The following is a 21,889-nucleotide window of genomic DNA, read 5'->3' as shown; positions in this document are numbered from 1 at the left end:
TTTGGCTGGTACTGCACAAACGCTGGGTCTCAAGACTGTGACCACACCTACCATGACTCCACTCTGCCTGGCTCTATTCACCTGGGCTTGCACTATCTTGACAGCTCACTGAAGATCCAGAGGATCATAACCAAAGATGGAAAATCCAGGTTCAGACCTACCCAGTATTTTGTTCCAATCACATGGTTTTGCTAATTAGCACAATTCTTCAGCCAGGAGGTAGTGAAATCAGCTGCTGAGTTCATGAGTGGAAGAAACACATGGCCGGACTTCTACTTTCTGGACTTTTCACCTCTTATCATGACTTCAATGCCTTGCCAGGAAATGACTACCATTTTTTTGAACGTGATACATTATCATATGGTGCCAATGAAACGATAGCACAACTGTAGAAACCAGTTATACTAATGTGTGAAGTTAAAGAATGGATAATGACCAGAAAACTAGTTTTAGGGTTTTTTTTTCCTTGTCTTAGATGCTGCATGGCACCATTGTGCTGCCATGCTACTGTTGAAATGGTGCTTTGTTAAGGAGTTTGGGTTGCATGCTGCTGTTAAAATGGTGCTTTGTTAAGGAGTTTGGGTTGCATGCTACTGTTAAAATGGTGCTTTGTTAAGGAGTTTGGGTTGCATGCTACTGTTAAAATGGTGCTTTGTTAAGGAGTTTGGGTTGCATGCTACTGTTAAAATGGTGCTTTGTTAAGGAGTTTGGGTTGCATGCTGCTGTTAAAATTATGCTTTGTTAAGGAGTTTGGGTGGCATGCTACTGTTAAAATGGTGCTTTGTTAAGGAGTTTGGGTTACATGCTGCTGTTACAATGGTGCTTTGTTAAGGAGTTTGGGTTGCATGCTACTGTTAAAATGGTGCTTTGTTAAGGAGTTTGGGTGGCATGCTACTGTTAAAATTATGCTTTGTTAAGGAGTTTGGTTGCAGCATGTGTGCTCCAGTTAATTGTACCTCATAATTAGGGCCTCCATCAGGAAGTCCATCTCATCCTGCTCTGAGCAGATTTCAGGGAGAGTCTGTCAAACAGAAAGGGTTTTAAATCAAGAGCTGAGATGCAGAGATCATGTATAGAAATCTGAGCACAGATGAACACATCAGAAAAACATTATCCAGGGAAAAAACTCTGATGCACTTATATACAATAAAGAAAAATACCCTGTGGAGTCATGAAAGTCCCCAGGAATGTCTGTGCTTTCTTGCTTAGATTATTTTGGTGCCCAATTAGAGGTTGTTTTGACAGCCTGGAGCTGATTTAAATGAGACATCCTATTGTTATATTACAAGTCTAATACTAGTATTCAACTTCTGTGGCAGTCAGGAAATCAAAAAGGGGCACACGCAAACATTATTTTGTGATTTTAGCAAAGCTCTTTTTGGCAACAAACATTCTATTCCATTACTTATTGGAAGACTTATTGAAAGGTTTAAGTTAAGTTTGTAGAGTGGTCCCTTCCATGCTCCTGACCTGTCATACCATACAATTTGTGTGAATGTATTGTATTGAATGTACTGACCTTTACCCCAGGGAATGTAGTATGAGCATGCTGAACTTTAACCCTACAGATGCAATGTGAATGTACTTACCTTGATAGCAACCTGCAGAGCTGAATTGTCTCCAGCAATGCCAAGGACTTGGCCTTCATACACTTCCCCAAATGCGCCATGACCAAGGGCCCTGAAACCAGTCCCAGAGTAGGGAAGATTACTATGAACAAGCAATCATGTGACATTTGCACTCCCACAAAGCTGTCAAATGAAGAATTTGACATCAAACCTTTCTTATAATTCTTTTTCTACCATAGTGTATTCTTGTGATCTGTACTATGTACCATATACCTGCATGTTTCCTTGTTATTTTAAAATTACACTTGTATTTCTGGACATGTGAGTTCAGTAAGGTGAGTACTGCTGCATAGGGCTCTGCACAGTGATATTATTTGATGTGCAATCTACTCTGCACACACCTATCAATTACATACTTTTTGATAAATATTTATTTAGGATGAATGAATATTCATCTGTGTAGTATGTACTTATGTATTATGGTTGCAGAGGGTGTTCCTATTGCAGTATTATGAATATTATGATTTCTAATTAGAATGTCAACGTCACTTTTTAATGGTTCAGCTGACATTTATTCTCTTTTGACTATGGCCCTATTATGGACCTGCCCACATCCTGGTCTATATATATCTCCACCCAGTCACATGCTCTGGTCAATGTACCTGACGAAGACCTTTGAGGTCGAAACGTTGTACCAATAAATCACATTGGGAGCAGAAAAAAACAGTGTGCGGATATACTCTCTCTTCTATACCTGAGTAATGTGACATTACTGTGAGATACCTGAGTAGTGTGACATTACTGTGACATACCTGAGTAGTGTGACATTACTGTGACATACCTGAGTAGTGTGACATTACAGTGACATACCTGAGTAGTGTGACATTACAGTGAGATACCTAAGTAGTGTGACATTACTGTGACATACCTGAGTAGTGTGACATTACAGTGAGATACCTGAGTAGTGTGACATTACTGTGACATACCTGAGTAGTGTGACATTACTGTGACATACCTGAGTAGTGTGACATTACAGTGAGATACCTGAGTAGTGTGACATTACTGTGACATACCTGAGTAGTGTGACATTACAGTGAGATACCTGAGTAGTGTGACATTACTGTGACATACCTGAGTAGTGTGACATTACAGTGACATACCTGAGTAGTGTGACATTACTGTGACATACCTGAGTAGTGTGACATTACAGTGAAATACCTGAGTAGTGTGACATTACAGTGAGATACCTGAGTAGTGTGACATTACTGTGAGATACCTGAGTAGTGTGACATTACTGTGAGATACCTGAGTAGTGTGACATTACTGTGAGATACCTGAGTAGTGTGACATTACAGTGAGATACCTGAGTAGTGTGACATTACTGTGAGATACCTGAGTAGTGTGACATTACAGTGAGATACCTGAGTAGTGTGACATTACTGTGACATACCTGAGTAATGTGATGTTCCTGCGGGGGACCTCCTTCAGCTCGCTCAGTGAGGCCACCTTGCCAGCGAAGCAGTAGTTGGGGTTGTAATCAGTCATGATGGCGGAGGTCCGAATCTTGCTCAGCTTGTACTCTGGACTCTGCAGACGTGCTCTTGCTGCATGCAGCTGGTTCTTCTTCCGGTAGTAGACTGTAGGGAGACAGAGAGCCAGGAGGTGCAAAGAAAATGACCTGTTAGGTCTCAGGTACTGTGTCTACTACGGTGACAAAATTGTATGCTGTAATCACCTATATACCAACTGCAAAATAGGTGACGCTGAACCCCGAAAGGAATTAAGAACATACTTAGCCGTCTGAAAGTGCAACTTAAACCATTTCACCCTCTTTAGACTCAAATTATAACCTTATCAGCCGTTCAACCAGAACATTTAACACTGTCCTGCTGTGAAAGAAATGCTGTCCAACCTGGTTAAGACACCAACCCCTGAGGGGCAGTGGGCTGTGGGGAGTTAGGAACACACACTGTCAGACATCTTAAACAGGTGCTTTCTGAACATGCGCAAGCAAACAGTCCTTCCATCCCCCTCCACAAGCTCTGTGTCTATAGAGACTCACCCTCTCCTCACGGGGGAGGCAGCCACGTCACCGATGCAGGTTGGTAGTCTGCCTTTGGAGGGCGCTGCATGGAGGTGAAAGGTCCCCTTTGTGGCCGGGCCTCGTGCACAGGCTGGGGGTGTGGGGGGGGGGGAAGTGCCCCTGGAACAGACTACCAACCTGCATGGGGAGAGCTCAGGTGAAGATAAACTGTTAACTGCCTGAGTGCTCCTCCTGATCTGTAACATTCTGCCCTTGCAGACTCTCCTGAAGAACATGCAGTGTTCTGGTCCAGAGCTAACAGTGGACTGACACACAATCCACACTGTTCAGAGGCAGGCCATATTAACTGTTACAGGTCACTCTCTCCATAGGAGCACCCCAACAGGCCTTCAAACATGCATCCAGCTGCAAGGCCAGGGGCTTCCAGTAAGAGATAAGGTGAGGTGGTGTCCCAAGGCCTCTCATTTGAGGAGAGCTCAACATACAGTGAAGGTATTCTGCTTCTGGGGCACTGGATGTACAGTGTGTACTTTGAGGTTTACCATGAACTTCCAGCTAGATACTGAGCCTTAAGCCCTAAATCGGCCAGGAGCAGATAAAGGGACAGATCAGATGGTATGGGCTAAGCTAAATGGGTATAGAAACCATTGAGTGCTAGGAGGTTGGGAGAACTCCTCAAACTAAAGACATGAAGGAGGGTCACACTCTGGACCTAGTCTGTAACTGTTAAACATTGGTGGATGCTGCAGGTGTCTGATAGAACCCATAAATTAGTACATTGCTTAATCATGCATGCAAAGAATAATTATTTGTTTGGGAATATAATTTATCAATAAATCTGTTCAAAAACCGGGTTAGTTTCATTTCCACCCGCTATGATGTATATGATTTGTTTAATCTCAGTACTCCTCAGATTCACAAATCACATTGGCCTGTTTGAATTGCGACTCATGTTTGAGGTTGCCCATTCTATTTCAAAATTTCCTTTAGGCCTATCGCTGATTTAACCATGTTAAGCGGCAGCACATTTAATCAGCCTGTTTGGCTAATTGTCGAGAAACAGCGTACACTCATTTTCCTATTTCTCATTATGCACAGAAACCTGTCTTTATTTCTGTTTTGTACAATGTGTATATTTTAATCAAGATTCATCTCCCTTTAAGTTAAATTTCTATTTTCATTTTATTATCACCTATGTATTTATTTGTGGGATGGGAACACACAAAATATTAACAGAAAACAGTGTGGTGTGGGCATGGTCACAATCTCTGTGGGAGCAGGCAGGCATGGTCAGAAATGCTGTGGATGCAGGCAGGAGTGGAATTCAATTCAAAAACAGTCCTGCGCAGGGCTCTAGCAGGATGTGTATTACCATTAATCTCAACCTAAGTCCCAACACAGTGAGGGCTTAGGAAATATGAGAAAATAGGAGTGTAGTGGTGTCATGTGATTTCTCCTGCTCATCTGAGTTGGGGTCTATACTCAAAGTGGGTTATGTCACAAATTTTACCAGCTTGACATTGACTATGAGTCTGAAGTCACACTGGAGGAGACATTATCTTCATTACTTTGAGCCCAAATGAAATCACAGCACTCTGACACAAGAATATTTCACATAAGACTCAGAGAACAAAATGTGATGAGATCCAGCAAAATGAGGCACATGGCCAAAAAAAAGAGTTCAAGCTTTGAAATGATGGGCCATTTATTCAACCCAATTTGCAAGATATGGAACAGTTTAAGAAAACAGCCTCAACATTCTGACAGGGATTTTCACAAGTTGGTCATTAAAATTCCTTTCAAACCATGTATTTAAATGAAGAGTAGTAATACCAAATAAATGTTTACAGTATGCCAACAGTGCGAGACCAATTACATATGTACCAAACTGAAAAAACAAAACATGTCCCCTAAAACTAAATCTTCAACAACCAAATCTTTAACTTGGCAAGTGCCAATATGTGAAGCATATACTTGTGCTTTCTGAGACATTTTCATGGAATTTAATGGAGATTTATTTGTGAAACATTCCAAAAAGAGATAAAAAATTATATCTCACAGATATTATCTTTCATATCACATTTTTCACGAAACAAGCCCCTGTCTAGCTCAGTAAAAATAACCTTTTTGGAATTTCTAAGAAAAGTACACATTCAAAATTTGATTATCAGTAACTGTAACAAAAATTAAATGTGTGAACCATGTGCCTCATTTACTGGAGCAGGTCACAAATGTGATCCTCTCCCCGTGAAGTTCAGATATTTTGATATGAACAGTAACTTCACTGCTTTTACATTTGAATAGCCAAAATTTCCCCATCTTGTTCATCTTAACAACAGGAATTGGTGGGCCCTCAACCTCACCCCCACCCCACACCCCCCACATCACTTCCCCAAAATACTGTTGGAACAATGACTGACAGAACTGCTTCCAGTCAGGAAGATGTGGTTGTGTTACAGACAGGCTTTATTCAGCACATAACACAGTAATACAATATATGGCTGAAGCCAAGTCACAACATGATTTACATTTAGTGTAAGGTGTTTCATATCATCACAGATCAACCTCTTAACACCTGTTTACCCATTACTGCCACCACAGGAGAACAAGGATGGACCTTTTTACCACTATGAAATTACCTGACAGGCAAGTTACATGTTTAGTGTAATTGCTTCCTGCTGGAAATTTGTTTGATAAGATTAGAACACCGTATCCTGAAATAATACAAACTTTTATACATATTGTTTGAAACCAATATAACAAAAGATAATGGAGACCACATTTACTGTGGTTTAGGGTGGATATCAGGATTTGCCTGAAGTTACAGTGAACTCCATTATGTTTGAGACAAAGACATATTTTATCTTAATTTGGCTCTGTGTGTAATCAAGCAATTCCCATGTGGTTAAAGTACAGATTCTCAGCGTTTATTAAAGGGCATTTTTATAAATTTTAGTTTCACCATGTAGAATTTGCAAAACTTTTTTTTACATAGCCTGTCCATTCAGGCCTCCATAATGTTTGTGACACATGGCTTCATGGGTGTCCCTGATTAGTCAAGTCTGTTCAATTGCTTCCTTAGCGCAGGCATAAGAGAGCTTCAGTTATCTAGTCTTGATTCTGGGCTTTTGATTGTCTTTGGAGTGTTAGTGGCATTTGTCAACATGAGGACCAGAGTTGTGCCACTGAAAATCAAGGAAGCCATTTTGAGGCTGAAAAATGAGAAAAAAGACATTTCCCAAACCTTAGACTTATCAAAATCCACTGTTTGGCACATCTTTAAGAAGAAAAGAGCACTGGTGAGCTCAATAATTGCAAAGGTCCTGGTAGGTTGATGACAAGAATTCTCACCATAATGAAGAAAACTCCCTAAACATCTGTTTGACGGAGAAGAAACACTCTTCAGGAGGCAGGTGTTGATGTGTCAGTGACTACTGTCAGCAGAAGATTCACAGAGGCTATATAGCAAGATGCAAACCACTAGTTAGCCACAAAAACAGGATGGCCAGGTTACAGTTTGCTAAGAAGTACATCAAGGAGCTTGCAGAGTGGAAAAGGGTCTCGTGGAAAGATGAGACCAATATTCACTTGTATCAGAGTGATGGCAAGAGCCAAAAGGGAAAAAAGTGCAGAGGCCAAGAGGAACTGCCCAAGATCCAAAGCACTCCCTCTCATCTGTGGTGGTATGGGTGCTATGGTTTTGGCATATATGGTTGCTACAGGTACTGGCCTACTTATCTTCAGTGCTGATGTATCTGCTGATAGAAGCAGCCAAATTAATTCTGAAGTATACAGAAGCACCTATCTCATGTTCAAGTAAATGCGTGCATCCTATAGCAAGACAATGATCCCAAATACAATGCTGCAAAAGCAACAAAAGATTATTTACTGGCTAGGTCATTCACCCAATCTGAATCCAACTGAACATGCATTTTATATGCTAAATAAAAAACTTGAGGCAACTAGCCCCCAAAACAAGCAGGAGCTGAAGATGACTGCAGTACAGGCCTGGCAGAGCATCACTAAAGAAGATACTCAGCATCTGGTGATGCCTATGAGTCAAAGACTTCAAGCAGTCATTGCTTGCAAAGTACTCAACATTACTACTTTATAACAATAATATGTCCCAAACATTATGGTGTCCTGAAATGGAGGGGGGGTGTATATCTAAGAAGTGCTATAATTTCTACATGGTGCAACCAAAGTGTATAAAAATACCCCTAAATAAAAGTGGAGAATGTGCACTTTAACCACATATGAATTGTTTGCTTACAAATCGAAAATTGTGGAGTAAAGTGCCAAATCAAGAAAAAATATGTCTTTATCCCAAACAGTATGGAGCCCACTGTATGTCTACCCATGAAAGACACACATAGTTCTATCTTTATGGAGACTATCTTGATGAGACAGTTTGGCACTAAAATTGCCACTACAATTACCACAAATAAATGTATAGTCAAAAAATCCAATAATGCCTCCCACCTTGTTGGCCATACCTGGTTAGCACTGATGGAAAAGGGAGTGGTGCTAAGAGGTGACAGAATAACACCAAGGTGGACTTTTACATTACTGTCTGCACTGGACTCATAGTCAGAAGTCTTGTATATTCCCTCTCTCTCCTACTTTTACCAGAAAAAAAAAACAAAAATATTAACCTGACGAGCTCTACTTCAGAAACAACATAGCAGCAGTCTTTAAAATGTTGGTCAGTGGAGCCTGTACAATTGCAAGAATAAAATACACATTATTATAATTATTCCTTTGTTGTCAAAGCATTACTATCAAATGTCTATACAAATAATACAAGGTTAATAGCAGTATTTTTTCAATTCCCTAGTGATTCCTGAAAGCAGTTCTGTGCAGAGTAACATAGTTAGGTAATCAAACAAGCATTACTGTAGGCACTTCATCAACAATGCATCCTCAGTTACTAAAAATACATATAGTAATATTATAAAAAGCAGAGTGAGGTTTAGTGTACAGTGTGAAGAATAATGTTTTCTATTATTTATTTTATTATGAACATATTGGGTACACACAGTCTACACATATTGGGTACTCTTGCACCGCCCTTTAACAAAAGGCCAACAACAAACTTATTGGACTCCATCACTGTGTCAGAAAGGTGTTTGACTTTGCCTCTGCAATAAAGTGCTGGAGTGAAGTTACATCTGTTAGGACCCTTTAAAAAACTGTCCCTATTTCAATTGAGCTGTCTGCCTGGATATCTTGAGAAAATGAATCCCCAAGTGCTTACAAGACTTTTGCCCCAGTGGATTTTCCACAGGGATATCAGCTAAACGATATATCATGGCTGCCTTCCTCACTCTGTACACATCCAGTCCTGTAAGTTACAGTACATAGTAAACCAGACCTTGCCACTATTTTGGAGAATCCTTCTTTAAATAGTTTAAATGAGTTGGACGCTACCCTTCTATTAAAGACTAATTTTACCCATATTAATTTTGTAGCATGTAGTTCTTTGTCTTAATTGTAGAAGGAATTCAATAGTCAAGACATTCTCAGCAATCTCCTGTTCGGTCTACTGTACTTACAACCTCCCATAATGCATTTCTTTCTTGTGTGCCAACAGCAATATAATGTCTTGTTTCTCTTTCAAAGCCTTAGTTCACTTACAGAGTTAAAAAAAAAAATAATAATAATAATTCAGTTTTGTTGTATGTTTTTGATTTGCCAAGACAGTTTATATGGGAGTCTAGGGGTTCCCTCAGAATGAATCTGACTAAGTTTTGTCTTAGCGTGCTAGGACAATGTAGCTAGCTGCCTACAGACTCAACTGATTTAACAGTTACATATAGGAACTAGTTTTTGTCTTTAGTCTGTAATGTATCAGTTAGGATATCTGGATATAACAAGTTTGCTGGTTGAAGAGTCGGTGATGATGGTGTCTTAGCAGGACACAAATGTAAAATTTTCTAAAGAAAAAATCTGCAAAAATCAAGACCGACATGTTGGGCGAGAAGTGTAGTTCAGTTCATATGTTGGCTGACTCTCAAGCCATATATGGGAGGGTTACCTGTTTCCCTGCCATGGCACATTTTGAAGTATTCTGTCTGCTATTCTCTCTGCTTTATTACTGTATAAAAAAAGAACAAATATGAAAGGAGGGCAGCCTGTCTGCTCTCCTTTTAAAAAAAGGGGGGGGGACTCAGTAATGAACATAATGATTGCATCCCTTTTGCTGTGGAAATAAGCAGAAGAAGATGTAGATAGACCTTGTTCATTTATGTACTTCATTTCTGTAACACCGTGCTCTAGATGTATCTTGAGATGAAAGCATGAATTAACTGGAAGTTCCAGATGTCATTACAAGAAAATCATTGCCCTGTCACTTTATTTGTGGTAATGATAATTTGCTGCTATTGTAAGAGAAAGTACTTATAAACTATATCATACCTAAATAGTAAAAGCCTAAATTTACATGTTACAAAATCTCAGCAAAGCTGTTTAACTTTGTCTTTATGTTCATTTTGGTTTTAATACACTGTTCACTTTGTATATTGGTGTGCATATAAAACACAAACACACACACACACACACACACACACATGTTTGTATTGCTATACTTGTGAGGACTTCCCATTGACTTACATTCATTCCGTAACCTCTAAACCTAACCCTAACTCTAACCCTAACATGCAAACACACACACAAATAGTTTGAAGGATCAAACTTGTGATCATAAAAAATATAGAAAATGCCTTGTTTTCAATTTCAGCTCATCAGATAATGCTGTCTTTTAGTGGCCCTTTCATAGGGGTTCAATGTGAAAGTAGCACAAAAAAAGTACATTTTACTGCCTGAAAGCAAAGACAAATATGCTGTTAGTTATAAATTCTGAGTGGCTAGTGAATTACTTAATCCACAACCCACACTGACTGCTTTTAAAAATGTCAAGCCCTGAAACACAATTCATGCCAACTCCCATTCCTAAACACTCCAAACTAAACAATCTCAGGCTATGCTCCTTCAGAGAAATTACTTCCTTAGCTAAACTGCATCAGTGCTTCGCTGTGAAACTAACTTGGGATGAAACAAATCTTCTCTACAGTGTGGGAAAGTAACATTCATGCCTTCAGCTAAAAAGGTCAGGGATGGCGAAGTCACCCAACGCCCCAATCTCACATGGGTGGATTGGATTGGTAAACAGTAGTGATTGACACAGACAATCACACTCACTGAATTTTCATGGTCACAAATACACTATGACCATGATCTGGACAGGCCTACAAGCCACACATCCTGTCTGTGGAATAGTTCAGATCTCAGAGCTGATCTACAGTATGCAAGCCATGACATTGGCCCATTCCCCTTCCACTGCATGTTTGCTTGCATGCTGAGTGTTCCCTGAAAGGACACATCATATAAGATAGGTCATGTGTTGTGTGACCAGGTGCCAAAGACAGGGTTGGAATGAGTGAATGCAGGCCGTGATCAGAGAGATGGAGCAGGGCAGGGCGGGGAACCTCAGAGCCGGTGGAAGGTGGAGGGGACAGAGTTCACACAGAACTGGAAGAATCTCTTACTCAGCATAAGGCTGATGCAGGTCAGGACCACACCCGTCACCAGTGTCGTTGCCACCACAGCCAGGATAAGTGGCAGGGAGAGCTGACCCTCAGGGGCGGGGCCTCTGGGATCTGGGGGGAGAGGGGGCAGATCAAAACATATGCTTGATTAAAACGTACAGTTTATACGTCAAGGGAGAACTGCTCAAGCACAATTAGAGAATGATTTTCAGTAATTCTACATGATACTTTGCTGGGCTAGTAATTTCCTTTCTATGAAAAATATCATAATAACTGCTTTTTGTTGTGAAATGTTTTTGAAAGTAAGTATAGTAAAAAAAAAAAAAACATTTATGCCACAGGTTTCTAGCAAATTTTAGGGTGTCACCAGAGTTGGCTTTCAATCATGGCCATGTAGCTGCATACTTTCAATTCTGACGGTGCCAGCAGCAGCTTTTTTTTGGCATTTTCAAAAACCATCAGAAATCATTCTAACCTAAGCAATGACATCTACACCAACCAGGTACCAATGCCTATGGTACAGTACAGTATTCAAAATACATTACATGCGCTGAATCCATATCACAACAAGATGAATGTAAGAATAAAACCATTAAATATTTTGGTCATATTTAAGTAAACAGTTAAGTCGTAAACTATATTAACCACAAATTGTACATCATTTCATTGCCACATGAATATACTTTATTACTATTGACAGGGCTGTGCATATGTGATAGGTTTCCTACTTCTGATGAAACACAGGTGCGTGCGACAGTGGACTCACCTGTGCAGGTGACATTGTCCCCTGCTAGCACCTTCCCATCGTGGCAGAGGCAGAGGATGAGCTTGGTGTCCTCATCCCGCTTGCAGCTCTGAGACTGACAGTGAGTGCAGTTTAGCTGCACCTTGATCTCTGCCTCCCCATGACTTTCCATAACTGGAAAAGGACAGACAGAGACATGCTCCTTATTTTAGGATTTGCATATGCCTCCCTCAGTTCAAAGAAATGACTGAGGAAGAAAAATGATGTGTTACTGGGAGAACAACCACAGCACCACTGGCCCCATGGCATATGGCAACATGCCACTGATTGAGGAACAGTGAGTAGGCAACTGTGGAATCACTTCAACCCTAGGATATGCACGTTCATATTATTGGATTTATGGCGACTAGTTTTCATGCAAATTCATGCATTCATTTAATCTCTCTCAGGACCTTTCTGAATATTACTGTTATCTTTATTCACAATAAGTAAAGCAGATCTAATTGTGTAATTTTTGTACTACCCATAAAAACATAGACTATAGACTTATAATTGTACAGTACTTTAGGCTATTCAAAATTAGTTGTGTACTATCCCTTATAACTGTTTGACTTGCATTTTCATTTAAAAGCAGTAAAGGAATTCAACCAAATGGATTCCTGATATTTCCATGTAAGTTACCTATAAGGATGTGTAAATGCTTCTCCTTGTTCATAGAGAGCACATCAGCTCCTTTGTCCTCATTATTATAAGCATTTCCCCTCTAAAAAAATTCAGCAAGCAACCCTCTATTGGACTGTCATAGGTGTACTGCCAGCAGTTGATCCACCAGTTCTCTCCCAATCAGAACTACAGTGGTGTGTTAGCAGCAGAACTATTCCTCACCTACTTTCTTTTAAAGGCCGTCCTTCGACTAGCAGGATGCTATAGTGTTGAGTTGCAAAATAGCATCAATAGCATCTGTCTAAATTCAAATGACCATTATAGTCATTGCTTTGAATAAGCAAGAGTTTCAGTGATTGGTGCATAATGTTATATTCTTAAGGGTTTTGTCAAATTATTTTTTGTGACAAGTATTACCACTCTTCAGCACTTCTGTATTTCATCCAGAAGTCACCTCTGACTTGGGAATGAAGAGAGCAATACAAGAGACAAGACTAATTAAAAAACAAAATCAAACTTTGTTTATTCACATGCTGCATGTTACATATACTGTATATTTGCTTAAAAAAACCTTTCATATGAATGAAAAAGTGTTAACACAATTGATACAACCTTCTTTCTAGTTCTTGTGTACATGCCCTGATATATGCATGGAGGAGGGAGGAGTTAAATTTGAGAAGAACAACAACAACAACTAAGAGAACAACAAAAGTGGGTCAATTTGGATATACTACATATCCAAAAAAAGAAAAAGTTGCTGTTGACATATACCTGTTCCTATCTGTGTCTGTTTAGATCTTTGTCTACAGGGGCCTGAAGACTTACCAGCCAATGGCTGCAGGAATATTTCTCCCATGGGGTGCACAAAGGAAATCCCAGCCTGTCCGTCTGCTGTGATGTCATCCGTCTCTGCAGCATCCCCGCCTGAGTCCAGAAAATGTGTGAAACAAGAAACCACTCTGGAGTAGAGATTATAAGCTACACTACTTACCTCTAGGAAATGACACAAAATCACACCATTTCACAAACTCATACCATTGGCCCACATATCATCATCATGACCGAGCATTATTTGCCATATAGCCTATCCTGTCTACATATAGGGTGTGGTGCCCCCCTCTGACATCAGGCTACACAGTGCTTCACACTTACTGTATCAAGAGTTGCTCTTTCACCATCAAATTCCCGTTGGAGGAAAAACATTCACCAGAGAGCAGTGCCTGAATGTGTGTATGGCCTAAATCTGTTCATATTACCTAATAGCCTAATTACCTGATTGCCTCAGTACGCCAAAACATTATGCATTACACACCAAAAGGCCACTAAAGGTACCATCCTGTTAACCACTCTTTCTCATGACGGACAGAAATCTCCTGGGCCCAGGAAAAGCCTGTTTATAAGTGTTGAGAGTTATGACAATAACCAGTGTTCTCAGATAGACAGACAAATGCATGCATGTTTCTGCGCAATCAAGCTTGTCTGTATGTGTGGGTATGCATGTATGTACAGTATGTACATACAGAATGTATGTATGTATGTTTATACGTATGTCAGTATGTATGTATGTGCATTGTGTGTGTGCTTCTGTCTGAATACATGTGCCTGTATGCACACATGGCTGTGTAAAAATACCAATATAATATACTGTATACTTAAATTACTGGGTAATAACCACTCCGCATACTACTTACTATGTGCTGTTTAGCGTGACCATGTGCAGTATGCTAAAAATGTGCATGCACTTTCTTATTGCTACCAGAATCAAAAATGTCTACTATACAGTATTCAGACATGGCCTGTATGTGTGTTATTCTATCATTCTATGGTTTGTAAGAATGCGAACTTTGTGTGTGTGCTCGTGCATACCTCTGTATCCACCTCCACCTCCTCCAGCAGTGCAAGCTCCACCACCCCCTCCGAACCCACCGGAGGTGGACCAGCCTAGATGGGACAATGCCTGGGGGCAGGAGGACCCTCCTTCTGCCCCCTCCAGAAGAGACTTTCCAGCCCAAGGAGTACTGGACCTGTCACTCCAACCCCCACCCCCACCTGAAGAAGACAGACGCATTCCACATTTGTATGAGATTAGTCTACACACATCAGCCCAAATCTGATATATTCTCATGAAGTTTTTCTCTTTTGCTGAGGGACTAATTTCTAATTTAATTCATTTATTTGGTAGGCTCATCTGTGTTGCCTTTTGCCACTGCTATAATTGTAGATTCAAACATGACTGCCAGTCTCAGCTGTGGAGATGCCCGAAGTGCAGAATGTCACAGAAATCTTAAAATCACAGTGCAATGCCTCATGTGTATTCTAGTCATGGATTAAAAAGGTCAAGAGGGAGAACCAATCACTAGTCAATAATGATGTGGGGCCAGCTGCATAACATAGCCAAAGGTCTATGATTTAATCTGATCTAACTTCAGCAAGTCATCTACATTTTGTGGTTGCATAAAGCTTTCATACTGTGGAATAAGTCTGACATACATGGCCAAATTAGCCAAAAACAAAACAAGCATTTTCATTTTCTGCAGACGATAATACAAACACCTACTATGATATGTGTAGTGCTCTGATTTATGAGAGCACAGAAACATTTAGGAAAATTATTCCTGGTGACCTGGCTGTGAAAACTCTGCTCCAGTTATGAAGAAAAACATGTACAATGACATTCATATTCTTGTCATCTTCAAAATCAATCATACACATCTGCTGTCAATCGAGCCAGTGGACTTTATAGGCTGTCTATGAGATCTTGGTAAAACACTTATTGATGTATTAAAAAATGTATTAAAAAGCCAAATTTGTCATTACTGAGCATGTCAGAAGTGTAAAAAAATATTTCAATTAAAATTGAGAGCTAACTATTTGGTATACATTTATACCAAAATAATGACAATCATGTATTTTCAAGTGGAACTCTTTCATATTATAAAAAATCTTTTATATTTTATAACATTAGCTGACATAAATAGTTTACTGGCAGAAAACGTGTGTGATCGTAAATCGGACCTAGAAGCAGGAGGAAAAACAGAGTGAATGAAGCTTTCACGGTGAAGATGAAAGAAGGAGGAGAGTGAAACTTACATTTAGACAAATGTTTAACTAGAAGAATGGAAAATAAAATTGTATAACATTTCATAGGCACCGCACATCATTGCAACTCTGAGATCCTGTGTGAAATGTCTTGGTGGTTAATGCTATCCAGTTGCAGAATTTAAGTGTCAAATGATCAAAGTTAGGCCAGGGGCCTCATTTATAAAAAAGTTCTTAAATTTATACTTGAACTTTGTCTTAAGATCATTTCCAAACATGTGCTTACGTTCGATTCATAAAAGATACTGAGCATAAAAAACCTTGCTAAAGCAGGTTCTAAGAAGCCCATTTGTAACTTACGCACCTGTGATCTATAAATCTCAAATTAACACCTGAATGTGCCTTACAATCAGCAATTTCCCCTTATATAATGCTAGCACAAATGAGGGTTTAGTCAGGAATAACCATGAACTAAAAGAGAAAAGCAAACTTTTTGGAAGATGAGATCACGGCGATGGTAGAGGAGATTGAAGACAAGCAACACGTACTATTCGGTGGACTAAATAGTGGGTTGACAAATAAAGCCAAACAGGTAGCTTGGGAGTGTGTCGCCGCTGCAGTGAACGAGGTCGGGCAGCAAAAAGCTAATGCTTTTTCACCACTGGCTTGGACGCATATGCGTCCCAAACTGCAATATTCCTACATAACCAGCAGGAAAATCACTTACGTCAAGTCCAGACTTTGCGTAGAGATAAGACCATTTCCACATCACAGTAAGGTTTTATAAATAACTACTTATACGTGGTTTTCTGTGTAAGTCATACTTAAGATCAAAATTGATCGTAAGTCCATTTTATAAATGAGGCCCCTGGGGTGAGAAGGCGTATTTTTTTGGTCTCATATTTAGGCAATTGTATGCAACCCACTGATTTGTAATACACAAATCTTACAAGCAAAATAAAACTGGTGTAATGCTTTAAACCAGCTTTAAATAGTTTGAGGCAACTTGCCCAAGGAAACAAGTATGCCTGGCAAATGATAATGTTTTTGCTCATGCGATCTTCTCATATGAGCTGTTTGTGCTGGGGGAAATATCTGAGGGAATGTTTGAGCAGCGGAAGCATTTGGACAGGAGCTGGGCCAAACCTGCGATGGCGGTCTTGCCGTTGGTGCCAGCTGCGTCTGTGTCATTCTCATACAGCTCCAGAGGAATGTGGTCCTGGCTGGTCTCCGGGTCTTCTAAATAGGCCTTTCCTCCCCCACCTGCAGCGATCAGGAGGGGCACCATGACCCCGTCCTGAAGCTGCGAAGGCAAACTGTTGTGAACACTGCTTGGGTTTCACTAATTGCAGTGGTTAAATGTAGTCCTACTGTTAGTAATAAACAGGTTATTAATTATTCATAATGGGGCAACCAACAAAGTCATACTGTATGTTAAGCAGAAGATTCCTTTTTGGTAGTGGGAAAAAATGGGCCAGAGATGATTTAATATAATAAAATTAATTAGCTGGTTAATGAGCTATCACAGTTGGCGGTCTTGCTTCAATAAACACAGACTCATCAACCCAACACTGATAATGTAATGAACATAACAAATCATGTATTATGGAGCATCTTGTACAAGATGACAAGATTTTAAATATGTTTCTTCGCATATTTTTTCTTTCTCCATTTGTGACATAGTCACAGGGGATTGTGTGGCAGAGACTCTTACCCGGTAGATATATGTAGCTCCACCCCCACCCCCTCCACCCCCAGCCCACTCTGACATTCCACGTCCATCCTCAATCACTGAAGACTCCCCCAGGCAAATCTGCTGTGTCACGGCATTCCTCTGGGTGGGCATGGCGGGGGGGGAGGAACATAAGGCATAAGGAAGTGAATACATTTGCCCAGAAATCTTTTTCAATTTACCCAGAATAAGAGCAGGAGTTGCCATTCTGGACAAGTTTCTCTTGTAATATTCCAGCTCAAGACCAATCAACATTAACGGAAATGTTCGATATTAGTGTTTCGATATTACTGAGAACAAAGCGATGACATGGATCAAGTGTGCAAATTTTCTAAAATTCCCATATGTGTGCATGCACATTAAAAAGGTTGTAGGACATTGCCTGTTATTTTTTTTTCTTCATTCGCAAGCTACATAATTTTACTTGGCACACTGGCTAGAAAGCCAAAGACCAAACAATCTGGGAATCTATTGATCTTGGTTATGCTCTAGATCTACTTCCGTCCCATCATTTGGTCTTTTTGAGTGTTTGATAGCTACTTGTTCAAACAACAATTATTGGCACTGTCACTTTTCCATAGCTACTAGAGTTGGCGTAGAAAGTTAGTATGGCGATGTTACATGTTCTATGTGTGAAAGCAGATTCTAAAAAGTATACAGGTTGCGTTTTGGAAAGAACCACAGGCCGGCTGGAATCAGACCCTTCAGGGTCTTCGCATGCTCACCCCTGGACAGGCATCCTCGCCATGGTGCCCAACCAAAATGTAGAGGATATCCCCCTTCTCCAGGGGAAAGATGGCTGAGATGAAGACCCCATGGGAGCGTTTGTTGTGGTTCTTGGCTCCTTTTCCCCCTGCTGCCCCATAAGCAGAGATCCTAAGTGGGGTACAGAAGCAAAAAGCTAAAAGTGGACAGAGAGCAAGTACGTACTGCAGACTGAGTGCACTGCGGAGAGACATACCAAGAGTACTCCCTGCAGAATGAGTACACTGGGGAGAGACATACCAAGAGTACTCCCTGCAGAATGAGTACACTGGGGAGAGACACACCAAGAGTACTCACTGCAGAATGAGTACACTGGGGAGAGACATACCAAGACTACTCACTATAGAATGAGTACACTGGGGAGAGACATACCAAGAGTACTCACTGCAGAATGAGTACACTGGAGAGAGACACACCAAGAGTACTCACTGCAGAATGAGTACACTGGGGAGAGACACACCAAGAGTACTCACTGCAGAATGAGTACACTGGGGAGAGACACACCTAGAGTACTCACTGCAGAATGAGTACACTGAAGAGAGACACACCAAGAGTACTCACTGCAGAATGAGTACACTGGGGAGAGACATACCAAGAGTACTTCCTGCAGAATGAGTACACTGGGGAGAGACACACCAAGAGTACTCACTGCAGAATGAGTACACTGGGGAGAGACATACCAAGAGTACTCACTGCAGAATGAGTACACTGGGGAGAGACACACCAAGAGTACTCACTGCAGAATGAGTACACTGGAGAGAGACACACCAAGAGTACTCACTGCAGAATGAGTACACTGGAGAGAGATACACCAAGAGTACTCACTGCAGAATGAGTACACAGGAGAGAGACACACCTAGAGTACTCACTGCAGAATGAGTACACTGGGGAGAGACACACCTAGAGTACTCACTGCAGAATGAGTACACTGGGGAGAGACATACCAAGAGTACTCCCTGCAGAATGAGTACACTGGAGAGAGACACACCAAGAGTACTCGCTGCAAAATGAGTACACTGGGGAGAGACACACATAAAAAAAGGTAAATTCTTACATGGTCAACATGTTACGTTTTCATTCCTTGCTTCTATCATGTTAGCATAATAGCATTAGTGTTTACTATATTTTGTTCACAAGGTGTTATTCTGTATTTAACAAGTCACGTGTGTTTTCTTGTATGATTATGGCCACTTTCTTACTAAAAAGTATACATTAATTTTATGAGGGATATCGGGGCATATCTGAACAACATTTAGTCTTGTATAAACATATTTACTATATATAGTACCGCATATGGAATTAAAACCCAATCTTGCCTTGCCTGTCTGCAACAGTACAGCTGACAACGAAAAAAAACTTTAGCTACACGTTACAAAGCTTCTATAGGTGGTTAAATGCTGCGGTTGGGGAACCTGCAAAACAAATTGGTTGTTATTTTTATTGCATTCCCCAAGCTGAAGACAAATTTGGTAAAGTGTCTGCTGTGGATAAAACCTTTTGACATTTGCAGTCAATGCCATAGACAGACACTGCTACAGTACTTTTGTTCCAAAGCAAGCTGCTTACTGCCTATTAATAACATTATATAACATATCTAGTCTATTTACTGGAGTTAGCTGAGTGATTAAATCAAATCAAACCATCTGGTCAGTCAATAGTAATATCTATGCTGCCACCCACATGTAAAGGTTGGCTCAGTTACCCACATGTAAAGGTTAGCTCAGTTACCCACATATAAAGGTTAGCTTAGTTACCCACATGTAAAGGTTAGCTCAGTTACCCACATATAAAGGTTGGCTTAGTTACCCACATGTAAAGGTTAGCTCAGTTACCCACATGTAAAGGTTAGCTCAGTTACCCACATATAAAGGTTGGCTTAGTTACCCACATGTAAAGGTTGGCTCAGTTACCCACATGTAAAGGTTAGTTCAGTTACCCACATGTAAAGGTTGGCTTAGTTACCCACATGTAAAGGTTAGCTCAGTTACCCACATGTAAAGGTTAGCTCAGTTACCCACATGTAAAGGTTAGTTCAGTTACCCACATGTAAAGGTTGGCTTAGTTACCCACATGTAATGGTTGGCTTAGTTACCCACATGTAATGGTTGGCTCAGTTACCCACATGTAATGGTTGGCTCAGTTACCCACATGTAATGGTTGGTTGCGGGCACCCTCCACATCTGTACCCCCTTGAATGGCCCATCTTTGCCCACAGTGACACTGACATTTGTGTTTCGGTAGGCGTTGTCACACTGGGCCTGTGTGGGCCCCCGAGGACCACTGGCACCACAGGAGGTGAACCACCAGGTCATGAAGGACACCTCTGAAAGAGAAGTGAGAGAAGAACAGAGAGCAAAGTGGGATTAGAGCTCATATCAGATTCTCTTTATAAAGCGACACACAAACACAGGACAGGTGCAGAAAGGACCAACTGAAATTACACCGCCTCATTGGACAGTTGAACTGAATTAATGTATGTCAAGGCCACTTTTCAAGAAGTTAATTTCGTCAGTGTCTCGGACAGGTGCAGATGTGTGTAGAGTTTAGCGTACTGGCATTGTAGCTTTGAAGTTCAGAGAACAGTGAACATGTATCAATGTGGGTGGATTACTCCTGTAAAATTCTAAGATGTTTGACTTCACAGAATGTGTGAAAAATGTTTAAATAATAAGTACCATTTAAGAACATCTCTCAAACAAATAACTGTAATAAGAAAATGCACAAATCTATGCATATTGAAAATGAGGCCATATTAGATCTAGATGCAACTCCCCCTTTTAGCAAAAGCAAAATTTATGGACCAGCATGAAGATCTGCTAAGACACACATTTTATGTCCCAAAGACATAAACAGGTACATTTACTCATATTTAAATTGTGAATTGTGTCACAATATTTCTCCAGTTATAATTACATTTATATAGTGTTTTTCCCGAAACTCAAAGTGTTTTTTCACAGTGATGAAGGGGAAACACACATTAGCCATAACCAATGTGTAGTACCCACCTGGGAGATGCACGACAGCCATTTTGCGCCAGATTGCTCACCACATCAGCTGAGGTGGAGAGGGAGAGAACACTTTTTTGCCAAATAAACTGGGAGCTGATTAGGTGGCACGCTGTGAAAGTGTCATGGGATCTTTAATGACCACAGTGAGTCAGGGTCTTGTTTCATCTGAAAGATGGCATCTCCTACAGCACAATAACCCCATCACTGCACTGGGGCATTGGGGTTTATTTAATTAGAGGGACGATTTCCCCCTACAAGCCCACCAAGACCACTCCCAGCAACAACTCTTTTTCCTAGGAGATCACCCATCCAAGTACTAAGCAAGCCCACTTGCTTAGCTTCAGCCTTTAGGCAGGAGCAGGATAAATGATGCTATGGCTTATAGCTGCAGCCATCGAGTCCAGTATGGCCATTCTAGAAGAGAGGCATTGTACCTGATGCAGAGGGTTCTGGGAGAGGGCTGAAGAAGTCCAAGTCATCACTGTCGTCCATGTCATGGAAGAATCTGTGTCTCAGGAACACTGGGTCTTGATCTTGAATAGGAAAGGGGGCAACCAAGAATAAATTGCACAGAAGTCAACAAAATAACCAAAAGTCTCAAGCAGCTAAAAAATATGTGACTAGATATGATAATGATGGAAACAGCTTAGAAAAGACTTCAGAGAGAAATTATCAAGACTAAGAGCCCTATAAACCTTGGCAGGACTGTAGGACATCCTGAAATAGACAGGCAAATATGAAATATTATATACAAGCTTATGATGGAGGCAGTTATTTA

The 21,889-nt window shown here is 40.6% G+C and overlaps 1 protein-coding gene across 1 annotated transcript in view; it reads right to left on the bottom strand.

Annotated features, from left to right (window-relative positions):
• ltk (leukocyte receptor tyrosine kinase) overlaps positions 1-21,889 on the bottom strand; it is a 69,900-nt gene that overhangs the window by 9,558 nt on the left and 38,453 nt on the right. Inside the window, exons 10-21 of the mRNA XM_035418450.1 lie at positions 21,546-21,644; positions 20,252-20,426; positions 18,064-18,214; positions 17,321-17,440; positions 16,753-16,909; positions 14,434-14,616; positions 13,393-13,491; positions 11,926-12,078; positions 11,160-11,270; positions 3,019-3,205; positions 1,590-1,680; positions 957-1,021 (exon numbers count right to left, since the gene is read on the bottom strand). Coding sequence (XP_035274341.1) covers positions 957-1,021; positions 1,590-1,680; positions 3,019-3,205; positions 11,160-11,270; positions 11,926-12,078; positions 13,393-13,491; positions 14,434-14,616; positions 16,753-16,909; positions 17,321-17,440; positions 18,064-18,214; positions 20,252-20,426; positions 21,546-21,644 — 1,591 coding nt within the window. The remainder of the gene's footprint in view (positions 1-956; positions 1,022-1,589; positions 1,681-3,018; positions 3,206-11,159; positions 11,271-11,925; positions 12,079-13,392; positions 13,492-14,433; positions 14,617-16,752; positions 16,910-17,320; positions 17,441-18,063; positions 18,215-20,251; positions 20,427-21,545; positions 21,645-21,889) is intronic.

Source organism: Anguilla anguilla, chromosome 1 (genome assembly GCF_013347855.1).
Source record: "Anguilla anguilla isolate fAngAng1 chromosome 1, fAngAng1.pri, whole genome shotgun sequence".
NCBI lineage: Eukaryota > Metazoa > Chordata > Actinopteri > Anguilliformes > Anguillidae > Anguilla > Anguilla anguilla.
Note: the sequence above shows the minus strand (reverse complement) of the source record. Positions and strands in the feature narration are given on the sequence as shown.